Source organism: Suncus etruscus, chromosome 11 (genome assembly GCF_024139225.1).
Source record: "Suncus etruscus isolate mSunEtr1 chromosome 11, mSunEtr1.pri.cur, whole genome shotgun sequence".
NCBI lineage: Eukaryota > Metazoa > Chordata > Mammalia > Eulipotyphla > Soricidae > Suncus > Suncus etruscus.
Window position 1 is genome coordinate 14,649,254 of NC_064858.1, and position 16,498 is coordinate 14,665,751.

General features: G+C 31.6%; 1 protein-coding gene across 1 annotated transcript in view; it reads left to right on the top strand.

Moving 5' to 3' along the window:
- Window positions 1–16,498, top strand: part of TMEM117 (transmembrane protein 117) — a 181,221-nt gene that overhangs the window by 70,730 nt on the left and 93,993 nt on the right. Inside the window, exon 3 of the mRNA XM_049783833.1 lies at window positions 12,974–13,133. Within this exon, the coding sequence (XP_049639790.1) occupies window positions 12,974–13,133 (160 nt within the window). The remainder of the gene's footprint in view (window positions 1–12,973; window positions 13,134–16,498) is intronic.

Genomic DNA, 16,498 nt, shown 5'->3' on the forward strand with positions numbered 1-16,498 from the left:
GATATTATTAAGTATCCCCTGTATACTTCATTGTAGGACTGAAATCTGTACATTATTGTTTCTGCAGGCACACATACTTAGTCATGAAGGAGGTAGCCTGTGCGAGATGAGAAATAGTTGTGAGATATTACTACCTTCCTACCAAGAGATTAAAAGTATAATATTGGTTATAATTGTATAGTCATTATCAATTTAAATTAATATCAGATAATACTTTTTAAGAATATTTTTAAAAAAGAAGTGTTTTCATGTAAGCTAGGCAAAAGGACTACATTTTTTTACTTATTGCCTGTGTTATATAACAATTCTTTATTTACTATATGTTTTCTATGACACTATAACTTTTCTTAAGTGTTTAACAAAAAATAGTTTTATTTACGATCTAATACTTTAAGTAGGCTGGTTTTAGAAATTATCATGTTTATTTGGAAAGATCAATATGTGGCACAAAAACGTTCATTTCTTTTCCATATATAAAATTAATTATGTTAAGTACTTTCTAGAAGATCTTAAAAAATTTCTGACATTACTCAAGAAAACATGAAACTTATTCTTTATTAATTTAACTATTTCTAAAATAAATGGCACCTTTACTGTAAGTTATTAAAATAAAGAGAAGGTTTTCTAGAAACAATATTCTATTGATGGACCTGTGATTTATAATGATGTATCACTTTGAAAGTATTTGTCTTGTTATAGTTCAATAGAAAATGTAATATAAAACATGCAATATAGGAATCAGGCTGATATTATCATGAGAAGAGCATTTGCTTGCATGGAGCTGGCCGATGTTTGATCCTTGGCACTCCGTTTTCTCCCAAGGACCATCAGGAAAATTTTCTGATTGCACAACACTGAGCATTTCTGGGTAGGCCCTTTTTGCAAAATCAGAAATCTGATGGTATATAAGTTATTAATATAAAATATACATATTTATCTACAACATAAAAATAGTGTGATGAACTAGATTTTAGTTTACAATATAACTAGTTCATAATTTAATTCAGTGAACTAATAAATTAATTGGTCCTTTGAGATCCTGGAATATAATATAAACTATTTTTGCATTACATTCTTTGAAAATTTAATTCAGGCACAAGAGTTTACAATATTGATATTTTTGAGTCATGTTTATTTGATTTGGGGCTGTAGCTGGTAATACTTGGAAGCTACTCTTAGTTCATTTTTCAAGGGTCATTTTCAGTAGTGCTCCAAGGAACAATGATATTCTGGGTATAGAACACTTGCCTTCCAGGTATAAATCCTGTGCTCTAAAGTCTCTAAAATGTTGCTTTTTATTTTTGCATGTATTTAAAGAGTTTTCAGTAAAGCTATGTTATCATTGATTATATATTATATTAGAAAACATACCTATAATAAATTTAATTATTATAAAATTTACACTTAATAGTGATTAGAAAATATTTTTTTTGGATAGATACATGTATTCATTTTAAAGTTTCTATCATATACATGAAACATCTTATGAGGCCCAACTTGGTATTTGGGGCACCGTCATGGGGAGCTGCTAAACAGCAAACCTGAGCCTCCAAAAGGCCAATCACATGTTTCATTCCTTTAAGTCATCTCCACAACCTCACCGTCTTGATTTTATTGTAACTATTAGCTGAAATTTAGACTATGGTATTTGCGTTCTTCAGTGAGTCAAATGGGAATATTTTTGTTATTACCTTAAAAACAACCACCAGCAGCGTTATTGCCCTGATCTAAACTCTGATTTCTGAGAGGGTGAGCATATATCTGGGGTGAGTGGTGAAGTATAAGAAAATTAGACTATTCAGAGATCTCTTAAACAGTAATATTGTGATAAAGAAATATAAGGGAAAACATGCAAGGAGAAGCAATGAAAGGAGAGACAAATATTTCACCTAGTCTTTACCAGGAAGTGAATAAATTCACAGATAAATCTTATTATTTAAATAATTATTATATATTTGTGACAGAAAACCAGACACAAAAATTAATAAAGATATTTTATAGATAACATATAACCACAGGAATGAGAAAAATAGAGGTAGTTTTATGCATAGAAACGATATGTTCTAAATGCCATATGAATAGTAATGTTCATGGAAATAAATAATACTACTAATAAAAATATGCCAAATTTTATTACAATTTTAATCTTTATATAAACATATTCACACTTGCACACATGAGGTATCTATAGACAGATTAGATTGTCCCCAAATTGAGACAGACAGAAAAATAAAAATCTTAATATATGATCCCCAAATTTGTGTTGTGGAACTAGTATATGACAAAAAATGCGAAACAATACAAGCAGAAGAAAATTATCAGCAGCTATACAAGATTCCTTGTTGAGAAATAAAATTAGATATGATGACATAGTATTTTAAGTAGTTCTTGACTGAGAATTAAAGAAGTGTTTTTCTGGGTATTAAACCAAACACTGTGTGACAAAAATATAGCAAGAGAAAGCTGAGAACAGTAATGCAAAAATGATATGCAGTAAAGAATTTGGCAGCAGGAAATGCAACATAAAAATGGAACCAAATGAGGGCCAGAGTGATAGCACAGCAGTAGGGCATTTGCCTTGAAAGCTGCCAACCCCGGATAAACCTGGGTTTGATCCTGGCATCCCATATGGTCCCCTGAGCCTGCCAGAAGTGGTTTCTGAGCACAGAGCCAGGAGTTACATACATACTCTTGAACACTTGTGGGAGTGGCTCAAAAACAAACCAAAGCAAAAAAAAAAAAAAGAGGCCAAATGACACAAAATGGACTGAAATATAGAATATTTAGGAATAGATATTTCTGTTTGTATTTCTCTCTACAACACCATCTGATGAAGTGATATGGACCATTTAAGCGTAAACCAGGCTATCCTGGTTTATGTTTTATTTGCCCTGCACAGCATATATGAAAATTAAAAGCCCACATTATCTTTAGTGGACAAACAAAAAAGGACAGTGGCTATATAACAGTGTGAGTAATGGTTTGAAAATAAGTGAATGCATTCTAAATTAAATGAACTCTTCAATAAAATTTTTGCACTCATCTAGTTGTACTGTTATCAAATTTTTTTAATTTCAAAACATCTCATCATCCAAAGAAAGCTCTGAACCCATTAAATAATTGTTCTTCATTTCTTCTTACTTGAAGCGCTTGGTAGCTACCAATGTCTGGTCATTTTAATATTTATCTCTTATATTTTAATACTTACATTAATAATATAATATTAATATTATGTAATATTTCTCTTTTCTGGATATTTTATATAAGTGAAATTTTACTATGTGTAGTTTGGCTTATTGAATTTAACTTTATTTGGTTTTGGAACCATATATGATGCTGTTAGGATCACCCAGAGATAATCAAAGAACTTTTGCAGTCCCATAGATCAAACCTGACTCCTATGACTGTAACTCAATCATGAACAACTTTATCTATGAAAAAAAAAAAGCCTGTAGTATTAACAACCTTGTAACCATGGTTCTTAAATAAAATATTTTAAATAAAGAAAAAGTACAGTAGCAAGCACATTTATGAAAATTACTGTATTTCCAATGAAGTCAGTAATACAGTAGCAGAAAGTTAGTTAGCTGTTAGTTAGCTGTCCATTCTGTAAAATTGGTATATTCCTATAGAAGTGACAACATCCAATAAAAGTAGTTGTCCAGAAATTCAAAGCTGATCATATGACTTTTAGGGGCATATACTCAGATGCCAGATTACTGGAAGAAGAAGAAGAAGATATGGATAGGGATGAGGTGATCACATTTGCTTCCAGAAGCCCTGGTAATATAAGCCCCTAACTGGTTTGATCAGAATAGTGTCCCTGATGGGTCAGCGATGAGGTAGGTACAGGCGGGAAAACGATGACTGTGGGTGATGGAAGCAGCAAGCGAGGCTTCAGCAGGGTGGAGGTTTGTCAACTTTCTGCTTCCTGAGTCAGTTTACCCCTGGTCTTTCACGGCTCATTTTAAATCTCATTCAAGTAAAGCGTGAGTCTGTAGAGTTAGCCCCAGCTGTTATGTGATAACAGATTTCCAAAAAGATTGTAACAATTATATGTTTGCATGTAGGCATGTTTTTATATTTTTAAGCTACTCCATAGTGGTGCTCAGGAATAGCAGAAACATCAGACAATAATACATGGCCCAGCAGTACAGACATGAAGTTCAATGCTAGCTCTGGTAATAAGATGTTAGCTGCTACCAGTATCAAACACACCAATGCTTAGGGAACTGTAGAGCACAAGTAATCAAACTCAAATTCTAGCCTATATAAAGCATCCATTTCAGTTTGGTTGCTGCAATTTAAAGTCTCAGACTTCTGTTTACACTATGCTTTATTCTTATTAACATTGGGCATTTAAATAATTTTTAATTTTGTAAAACCAGTAAGTGTGTAAATTTATTTATTGGGATTTAAAATTTATTCCCCTTAATACCAATGACAATGAGAACATTTTCATGCTAAGATGAATATTTTGCTATTTTTCAGATTTGTTAAGTTAACTAACAATGATCATTATCCTGGGATATAAAATGATATTTGAGGGGAGGATTGTAAGCAGTTCTCAAAAGGATTGATATCACTTCTTATGTGATGATTTCATTAGTTTCATGTAAGGGCCTGAGGTTTCCTGGTGCTTAAACCTAGCAGTGTTTATGATACCAGAAGTGTTGATACCAGGACTTTTAGGACTGTACCCAGAAATGCTGGGAGGACCATGTGAACCTATAAATAGAAACCAGGTAGGCACATTATAGGCATTGCCCTAATTGCAAAATGAATAATTTATAGTCAATTAATAAAATTATTTAAAATTAATTAATATTACTGAAAAAAGAATTTTATGGACATCAAATAGCTAAGTTTTGCTCTTATTTATCATTTCACTTCCAAGATATCATGTTCTTTTTATTTTAACACCATTATGACCATTTAAAACTTTTTTCTATATTCTAAAATCTATAATCATAAATACATTTAACTCTGTTTTTACCTATAAAAATTGAATAGGGTCTTTTATTCCATAACAATTAATGATAGAAAAGTTACTCTCATATCTTTTAATTCCCCCTCGTAGGCACCTTTGGCAATCATTTTGTACTTGCTATCTTAATTTTGATTATTCAGTTTCTTATTTTATGTTATGGGTGCATATTTCTCTCTGCTCTTCTTTCTTCGCCTTTCAAACATCTACTAATTGTATTGTTTTTACATTGTTGAGGGTAATTGTACATTCTGTCGCTGGAAACATAATTGCCTCCCTGGTTTTGTTTATTGATTCAATTCAACATTGTAAACCCATTAATGATTTTTTAATATATGTTATATTGTTCAATTCAATTCACTGAATAAACAACTCAGATGAATTAATGAAGTTCATACAATTAAGGTGGAAACATTACATCTGTTCAAGTAGAAGTACATGTATCCACTATCAAGGTCAGATAGATAATCTTTTCATACGCAATTGGATACCTTTCTTCTTTTCATATGAGTTATAGCACTACTTTGAGCCTATTTGGAATATCATTGCACTGGAGAGTTCTCTACTAAGACTAATCTGCTTGCTTCTTTCTGTGCACTTAAGTCCAAACTGAATACCTCCCTCTAAAATTCATCAAAAATTATTTTCCTCAGGTTTTCATTGTTATTATGTGTTTGTTTTCTTTCATATATCATTAAAGCATAGGATGGATTAGAGGGGTTATAAAAATACTAGTTTGTAAAAAATTTTATTGAGACTATTGTGAATTCCAAGTCCCTCATAGTTGAATTTCAGTCATATAGTGAATTAGGGCCATTCCCACCACCAGTGTTGACCTCCCTCCACCAGAGTTCCGGCATGCATCCTATACCTGTACCCTTAGTCCCATGGTCTACCATACAAGTGCATTTTTAGTCATTAAAACAGCAAGGTATTGGAGTAAAGTCAGACGCTCAGATCATGGGATAGACATAAAGATTCTGAATAGGCCTATAAAAGTAAAAATTGCTTTTCCCTAAAGAGAGGGAATTTTCAAAAACCTAAAAAGACATAGCACTATATTCTATGTAAAAAAGACATTAATTCATTTTATTCACAAATTATACTCAATGTCATATGCTGGGAAGTCTGTCCTAATCTTAGAGAAGATCCTTTAATGATTATTGTAAATCTGGTTTCAAGATTGTGTTTCCAACAAAATTTTTAAGGCTAATGTGTTTTTCTGACTAAATGAAAAATTTTAAATTAATTGTAATGGAAGCACCGTGAGATACACAGAATGTTTTTTCATTATGACTTATAATTCAATGATTAATTTCATTAAACTTTTTACTGTTTTCCACCACTGCCTTTAGGCACAGATAGTTTTCTTGGTAAATCTGTTATAAATTTTAAGGAGACTCCTTTGTATGTGATTTATTATTTCCATTATTTATTTATTATTTATTATTTCATTTTGCTGCTTTCAGTATTCTATATGTATGTTTTTCAAAATTGTGATTACAATAAATCTTGGAGAAATTTTTTAATCTCTTCTTACTAGTAGCTTTTTTCATCCAGGTTATAGGTATGTGTATTTTCTAGTCAGAGAACATCTCAGCCATGATATCTTGGCTGATGCTTCTTCTTAGGGGGAGTATTCCAGGCCTACTAGGATGCTAATTTTTCTTACTGCTGTTCTTGAATTCATCCCAAAATTCTCCTGTCAAGTGTTCATTTATCTTAAGAATGTTTTTCATCTTCTTTTGTTTTCTAGAGATTTTATGTAGCTTATCTTTGAGTTCACTGACTTTTATTCTTAGTAGCCATTATTGCTGTGAGTTTTTTCATTTTTAGTGAATTTTTCATTTTTGCATATCAAATTTCCAGTTAGGTCATTTCTGTCCAAAATTTTCTCATTTTTTTTTCTTATTCCCTCTTTAGTTTTATTGGCTGTCTCTCCCATGATCTCTTTGAATTCTTTGAACATCATCAACATTTCCTCTCTGAAGTCCTTATCAGAAATGCTAAATAGCTGGTTGATACTAGCTGGGTCTTCAGAATTACTACATTTGCTCTCTCAATGTGATGGGTTTCTGTGTTGCTTTTCCATTATGACCTTTGTAATCTTGAGGTATTTATTATGTATTGCATTGTGGCTAATTGACTGGAAGAAATGCAGAGCCAAGGAAGGAAATAGAACGCACTGATCTGAATGCTAAACTGTTGCTTCTGAATCACGGAAGACCCCACTGCAGTTCTTTCTGATTTTCAGTTCCTTGGAACTGTGTGCCTGGGCAGAGCTTATCTGTTATGCTGGAAGACCTTTTTTCCTTGTCTTGAGGCTTCCATTTCCCTCAGTACACACTGACTTGGATGAAAAAAAGATCACAAAGAGGAACCCCTTGTTTTTCTGTCTGCCTCAGTTTATTGAGACTGGGTAGAGATTATGGAGCCTATTCCACAATGCATATTTCCCTATCAATAGAAACATAGATTTATTTTCAATTATAGATAATTTGTGATTTTGAATAATTAATTATATCAGATGTCATGAGTTAAGCATTTATTTTCTGTCTCTGGCTTGAACTATTTTCAATAAGCAATCATTTTGGAATCCAAAGAAACCTGTTTCTACTGCCATATTAATTGCATATTAATTAATGGTATCATCGTAAATGATCACAAACTTGTTATCTTTTATTATCATACATTATCATTTATTATCACACATTTCTGTGCTTATTGTTTTGCCTCGTCTTAGAGCTTTACTCTTAGTAAAACTCTGTGATAACTCTAGCTGCGCTCATAGGGGACCATATGGATTATTATTATTATTATTATTATTATTATTATTATTATATTACTAGTCAGTTATGTGCAAGCCAAGTAGCCTAACTGTTTTACAATCTCCCCAGCCCTAGGTGTTGTAGTTTGGCAAGATGTTGCTAGTATCTATTCAAATATAAGTAGTCAGCTAGCTACATTTTAATTTGAAACGACTTCTTTTTCCAAGCTCCTTTCTATTGCAAGCATAATTTATTCTTTGTAATTAAAGGCTACAGTTTCCATTTTCTTGCTATCTACCAGGGTTTATTCCAGCTCTTTACATTCTTGTCCTAAAAGCTCTTTAATCTAATCGTTAGAGAATCTCTCATACTTTAAAGGTTTCTAAGTATCCTTATTGCTATCAGTTATTCTTAACTGCTTGGTTCATTATATTAAGCATACCCAGATAGTTTTCCATGACCTATATGATGGCCACGAAAGACTGTACTTTGGCCAACTGATTGGTAATATTCATTAAATATGAAAAATACACTTTGACATCAAGATGATTTAATCACAAGAGTAATGTCATATAATATTCATATAAAATGCCCAGACTCAATAGAGAAAGTTTATACAAGGGCATAAATCTTTGGGCATAATATTAGACTTTTATCTACTTCAAGGATCATCATGGAAGATCTGAAATAGGCATCTGTAAGTTTCTGAAGCTCTTTTAATTATCCCATAATCTATTTTTAAACCTATTTTGATCCAACTTCATTTTATTTCAAATTAAATATCTATATTTACTTTCAAATATATGTATATATATAATATATATATAATTACTCTATGTATGACCATATCAGTCACACACTAATTAAATACTGTATTTTCTACTTATTCTGCATCTGATCTTAATTTCCTCCAGGACTATTTGCTGCAAAACAATAATTTTGAAAGACATTGGACTAATGAAGGCAAACTCAACTTTAAAATAGCTAATTATTTCTATATGAAATCAAATATTCTTTGGTGATATTTAAGGTCATCAGCAATATAGTTTTCCTTACAAATACCCAATCTAATTTCTATCCTACAATATACCACTATTCTTTATTGTAATTCATTGTCTTTATCAAATTTTTCTAGTTGCCTTGCAATGGGGTATCATAATCCTTGTTATGATGATTTGTATCAGATGATCCTGTGTCTGAATATTATTTTCTATCTCTCAAGGTGCTGAATTATACAAGCTTACTTTAAGATTTTTCTTTCTCATATATGACAGCATTATCTCTCTAGTTCTATTATGATTATTTACTCTGATAATATTATAAATACTCAAGAACTGATATATTTCTCTTTTAATTTTATATTGACATATAGTTGGTCATTAAATAATGCATATCAACGTATTTTTCTCTTCCTCTTCTTTTGGAAATACATTTTATAATAAGCTGAAGTAGCTGCTTTTTGTACACAAAATATATCAAAAGAATTCAGTATTAAGTAGCTTTGCCTGGGAAGGGAAAGGTTTATAGCAGCTAAAGTACTTGCTTCACACTTATCCAGAGAGTTTACAATCGTGGCAACACATATGGTCCACATAACAATGCCATAATAAGTAAGCCCTGGGCACCATCACTGTGAACTCTCCCAAGAAATATAAAAAATACCTTTTTCTAAGATATTTAATAAAATATGTCATATATAGATATAAAACATTAATATATCAACTAAATACATTTTAAATAAATAATATTAACTAAATAGCAACTAAAGATTACAACTTATTTTATGTTGAATCAATCTTATAATCATTTAGATTGATAATGTAGATACTTGTGGAAGAGCACTAAATATTATGTTGATGTGAAAATATCTAAAACAATATACATATGAAATTTCTCATAGTTTTCACTATATTTTCATATATTGAACAAAAAGTATTTTACAGTGCTCTATTTCAATATTCTGTAACATCTCTTAGCATTTGGAGGTTTTGCTGACAATGTGCTCTGGAAATTAATCTTTCTTTAATAATATTGGCTTTAACAACATTCTTCTGCACCATAGTGTTTCATATAATTCATACATTATAAATCTCCATCATTCTCTTAATACTTAATAAATACAGGTGATCATTAAGATTCTGAAATTGATTTTCCATGTTTTTTTCATTTTTGTTTTTTACATAAATTACACTCTTTTGTGATTTTCTGTCTTAATCAAATGCCGGACCTCACTTTTCCTTAACTCTGATGCATATGTCCAGATTGCTATTCATTTCTCTATACATCTACATTATATATATCCATGTATACATATATATATATGCACACATTGCATGTACACATATACATATATGTATCCTTACATTTTTTTAAATTAATTCATGTATTTAGAAAATACTTCATATTTTACTTATACTTTCTTCCTTATTTTTTATTTTATTAAATGACGTGTGATTCTTATAAACACACCATCAGTAAGTAACCTTTGAAAATAGGTTCCCAGTTCCATTCTAATAACTTCATTCTAAGCGACTATTATTACACCTTCATTTCAACATGTATCTCACATAATTAACATCTTGAAACTGAAATTTTCAATAATTACTTTATTTAAGCAACGAATTAATCACGAAATTGTTCATGATTGCTTTTCTGTTCTCGAATGTGTTTTGTACCATTGCTAATGAAAAGGTACCATATACATTTGTACCTTTTACCGTGTACCACTTTATCCCCATTCAACATCCAGTTCTTGTCCAGAGTGATCATTTCCAATCAATTTCTTTCCTTTTCATTATACTCTACAGTGTTCTCCACAACTTTCATTTAAACCATTGCATTTCATCATGCAATTAATTATTCTAAATACAACACATGTGATATCATTCTATAGTTATCCTTCTTCTGGCTTACTTCATTGAACATAATATCTTTCCATTTCATGTTGCAGCAAAGTACATAAATATATCATTCCTTTACAGCTATTTAATATGCAATTGAATAGATACCAGAACTTTATGATCCACTTGACTGTTGTTGGACATCTAGTTTTATGTATTGCACTGAGGACTTGAGGACAGCAATGACTTGACTAGCAGTATGCATACATCCTTTTGGACGAATATTTTTCTCCTGGGAATAGGTACCCAAAAGCTAGATTTCAGGGTCATATGGCAGATCTATTCTTAGTTTACTGAGAACCCTCCATACTGTGTTCCATAAGGATTGGGCCAGCTAAGCATCCTCACCAGCAGTAAATGAGAGTTACTTTCTCACCACATCCACACTAACACAGATTGTTCCTTATATTTTTGATATGTACCATCCTCACTGGTTTAAGAAAATATCTCATTGATATCTTCTTTTGGATTTTCCTAATGATAAGTGATAATAACCATTTTTCATGTGCCCTTTGACTATATGTTGGTCTTCCTCAGAGAATTGTTTGTTCATTTCTTCTCCCCAGTTTTTTATTTGGTTTTGAGGTTTTGTGGGATTAACCTTTGTGAATACTTTTTATATCCTAGATATATTTTCTCCCACTCAGCTATTTAATAATATTAGCCCATATTTCATTTGCTATTCAGAACATTTTAGTTTAGTGTAGTATTATTTATTTAGATTTTATTCTATAGTCCTGGCTATAGGTATTCTGTTATTAAAGATTCCTTGAGTTATAAGTCTGAAAATGTTCCTCCTATAATGTTTCCTCAATAAATTTTATGGATTCAAGTTTAATCGCAAATTCTTTGAACAATTATTGATTGACTTTGTGGAAGGAGTGAAATAAGTATCGATCTTTAATTCCTTACACTTGATTATTCAATTGCTCCACCACCACTTGTTGATGAGACTGTTTTTTATTCCATTTTAAATTTTTGGCTCTTTTGTCAAAGATTAATTGACCATATGTTTGGGAGTTTGTTACTGGACATTCTATTCTGAATCATTGGTCTGAAAGTCTGTCTTTGTTGCAATAACATGCTGTTTTGATCACTATGAGTTTGTATTAGACCTTCAAATTAGGTAATAAGATATCTCAGAGTTATTTTTTAAATGTATATTCAGCTATCCTAGGTCTTTTAGGGTTCCATGCAAACTTTATCATTTGCTTGTTCTAATTCCTTGAAAAATGCCCGAATTTGAATAAGATTGCATTTAATCTATACAATAGTTATGCTACAAGGTCATTTTGATAATATTTCCTCCAATCCATGAGCATGGAATGTTTCTCCATTTCCTTGGTTCTTCTTCCATTCATTTTATAAGTGTTTTGAATATTTTGTATTTAGATAGATCACCTATCTTATTAGTTCTATTCCTAGGTACTTGGTAGTTTGGAACACTGTTTTAAATGGGATAGAATCTTTGATCTCTTTCTCCTCTGAGTCACTGTTTATTATCAAGAAATGCAACTGTTTTTTTGTGTATTCTTTGGCCTCTTTGCTCTGTTAGTTTGTTATTTTTTAAATTTTTGTGAACTCTTTAGGAAATCCAATATATTTCATCATGTCTTTTGAAAATCATCATGTTTTTTTTTTTCAATTTGAATTTCTTTGATTTTCTTTTTTGCCTGATTGCTATTGTTAGGACTTCTAATACTGTATAGAATAAAAGTGGAGACAATAGACATTCTTGCCTAGTGCCTGACCTCAATACCAATGCTTTCAGTTTTTCACTATTAAGAATAATGTTAGCAATGGGCTTTATGTAGATATATGTTTCTATTAGTTGAACAAAACACTTAATTGAAAATTATTGCAATTGAAATAATTGTTCTTTTATTTCCATTTGCACAGAATCACACAATATCTTATAATGCTGCAAAACATATGGGGAAAACTCTGTTTCTTATATCTTATAGCAAGGAAGGAACCGCAGATACGGCATTATCAAGGCAATATATAGATTGCAAAGTGTTTGTAATAGGAGTCAGATGAGGAGAAAGAATATATGGTTGGTATTCAGAACTATTATTATGTGAAATTCATTAGGCTATGGTTATATTTGTAAGTCTAATGATGATCTAACTCTATAGAAAAAAATGGAATACTTTTGCATATATAATGTCTACTACCTTTAGTGAAATAATATGCATGTAATGACAACTAAACCTTAGCAGTCTATCAGACCTCATCAATGGGTAAAACATTTGATACCGCACAGATAGCATATATTCCCCAATGATATTTCTTAATGAGTGTCTTGTTTCTTTTAGGACGGTTCTTTTTACTCTGACATCTGTGGTTGTACTTGTCATTACAACTGATTGGATCAGCTGGGACAAGCTGAATAGGGGGTTTTTGCCTAGCGATGAAGTTTCCAGAGCATTCCTAGCTTCTTTCATCTTGGTGTTTGACCTCCTTATTGTAATGCAGGTAAGTGCCTGTTTCTCATTTCACAGAAGCTTTACATTGCTTTGTTCTTACTAAAACGCTATAAAGTTAAAGGCTTTTTTAAACTACAAAAGTGCAGTTTACAGTTGCCATTAATAATGATTTATCTGATTATACTTTCAGCAAGTTCACTGGGAGTAAAAGCCAAGTGGGTTTTCTTAAAAGGAGCAGAAAAAATTAATTATATGAACATTGTAAGTGACTTCTTAGAAACCACATAACATGGTGTTATCTGCCCAAGGATGAGGGAAATAAGCGAAACAAAAGGGAATGGAAAGTTGCAGAGATGAATAGGATGGAAAGTCACCATTAAGTTATAAGAAATTACCAAAGCAACTCAATGTTTTATTGAAGTTAAAATAAAACAATCTAAACTGCCATTTTTGTGATTATGGAAATTATCATTACCAGCATTCACAAGAGATCATTCCATTTTCATGTAAACAACATTTCCATACTGTTTAGCGATAGATTGTATAATAGCATCATACTAATCACTGCTACTCATGTAATCTTCTGCTGTGAATGCTTTGTTATCTTAGGACTGTTCTTAGGACTGAATGTGGAAAAAAGAGACATTAACTATTTCTTGGCACTTTCTCTTGTTCATATTTTAGTGTCCACGCATTTTGTGGGCATTTTATTTTTGCTTTCACGGGGTAAAAATTGTAAGCTACCAAAGCTGTGGAAATGTAAACTCTTTATGTATCAAATTTCAGAGATAGTAAATTATTTTTCTTATTTCCAATGGAAAGTAAAAATTTAAAAAAAATTAATTTTTAGCGCCTAACAGAGTAATATTCTTGGTTGTTAGCTCTTATGTTATTTAATTTTTAGAATAATTATCATTTTACTGAAAGATAATTAAAACACATTATTACCTTTAAAAATTGTTTGAGGATTAGGGAGATAATTAAAAATGCTAGTGTGCCTGTGATTTTTACAGATGCTTCTTTGCAGAAGTTCAGTCATATGGTTCCTTGACTACCTCTGATGTAGAACCTCAAAGATTATTTGAAGATTTAAAATTAGATGTTTGTCTCAAATTCATGTTATTTCAGTTTTATTTACTATGGAATAGTCTAACCTCCCAGATAAATCCCTGGAGTTTGATTATCAAAGCATTGCAAGGATACAAATCTGTCCCTCACTTCTCTTAGGAAGGCAGTTTTTCAATTCTCTAGATCATATGGACAAAAATGACCCACAAGCACAACCTCAGTGGGAGATTTTAGCTGTGAAGAATAATTTTAGATTCCTGGGGAGAATTGCAGAAACTCTGTGTCCGACCAAACTTTATAGAGGTGACAGTCATCCACACACAAAAAAAATGTAATATTGGTCATCAAGAGCCAAAAATAAAGACAAATAAGAGAAGTTACTTCTGTTCTCTTAGCCTAATTCTGAATCATTTAGATAGATCTGTTGGTTTATCTATTCAAAATTCCATGTAATCCCATTTTTCCTGTTTCACTACCACCACTTTAAACTTGACTTTGTATTAATATAAAGTAATATGCTATGAAACCTGAGCTTCTAGACGTCCTCTTGTACTCACGCTTGAAATAGTTCACCCTTAAAACATTGCAAACTGAAATGCCCTGTTATACATTCTAACTAAAATATTGCCAATGACTCTTGAATAAGACAGCAAGAATCTCTAAATTCCAAGAACTCTGCTTATTGCCTTTGATGACTTAACAAGTGTGTGACAAGGCCCTCCTCCATGGAACGCTTATTCACTGATATTTAGGAGCCTCTTTTTCCTCCTCATATGTATCTCTCTTGTTCTCTACTTGTCTAGATCAAACCATTGAAAAGCATTTCAAGTTCCCTTCATTAAATACATAATTACTTTCTCCTTGATCCACCTACATCACTATTTTTTTTTTTACATAACAGCAAATTAATACCTTACATTTACCTTCTGACAATCAGGAACCATGGCTTTAAATTATGTATTGCTGAAGCTTCCTTAGTTTAGTGGATTATATGGACAACAGTCAACTCAATACAATGTCCTATGAGGAAATCTTATCTCAATCTGCTTAACTCTTATAAACATGTCATTTGATTTTTTTAAACTTCTTTAATTGATGCCTACATCAATTTCATTTCATCAGTTTCATTTCTTCTGGAAAGAAAAGAGATTGAAGATAGAATAGTCCATAATAGTTTGTACTTGTAACCTTGGTTTAAATTAAATTATAAATTTAAATTTAAAACAAGTTGAGACCTTGGTCTCAACAATACCAGGACTCTCTCTTTAGCACAGACGTAACAAACCCTGACACACCCATGCTGGACCTGGTTTCCAACTTTTTCCCTCCAAGATGATTTTGTAGTTACACAATCATTTTTTAATTTACTAGGATAAATTTGAGCAGGAGAGACAATTTAGGAACAATTTTTTTTAGAAGAAATGTTTATGCTAAGTCAACTTGTTTGATAATTTTTCTGCTAGGAACACTTGTCTAAGGAGAAATGTTCTTATAGAGTATATAATCTTTGTAACTTTTTAAATTTACTCTAAATGTAATTGTGATATAAAAAATTAGAAGATAGGACATGTAACTTTATTTGCAACAAAACAACTTCTGTGCCTTTATCAGATAGAGGGAAAAAATAGAGAACAAAGAGAATAAGAGGAGAAGGAAAAGAGGAAAAAGAGAACCAAAATTATTTTCAGCATTTATATATGGGTGGGGATGGAAACAGTGAGCTTGAGGATAGGAAACCTTTTCTCTGTTTTTAATATTATATCTTGTGTTTGTTTCTCCTGAATACTTTACATAGTAGAAATTAGTTATGGGCAGAGGTATAATTCAACAACTCTTTAGTTTCCAAAGTGCATCAAAGAAGTAGGCATTATTTTCTCATGTATTGGAAGCTTGAGTATAAAAATACCATATTTTAATATAGCAAAGTAAATATTATGCATATAAAACATGTTAGTTAGTACTTCAAGTTTATGAAAGAAGTCTAGAGGAGAAGCTGTTAAAAGTAAGAGAATCGGGCCGGGAAGGTGGCGCTAGAGGTAAGGTGTCTGCCTTGCAAGCGCTAGCGTAGGACGGACTACGGTTCGATCCCCCGGCATCCCATATGGTCCCCCCAAGCCAGGAGCGACTTCTGAGCACATAGCCAGGAGTAGCCCCTGAGCATCAAACAGGTGTGACCCAAAAACCAAAAAAAAAAAAAAATGTAAGAGAATCTCAAGGATCATAATTTGGTAAATTTCACATTATTTTAGCACTTCATTTTCTTAAAATATATATGCTGTTGTTTTTTATTTTGGGGCTCCACAGAGTTGTGCTCAGGGGTAGTTCCTGGCTTTTCATTCAGAAATT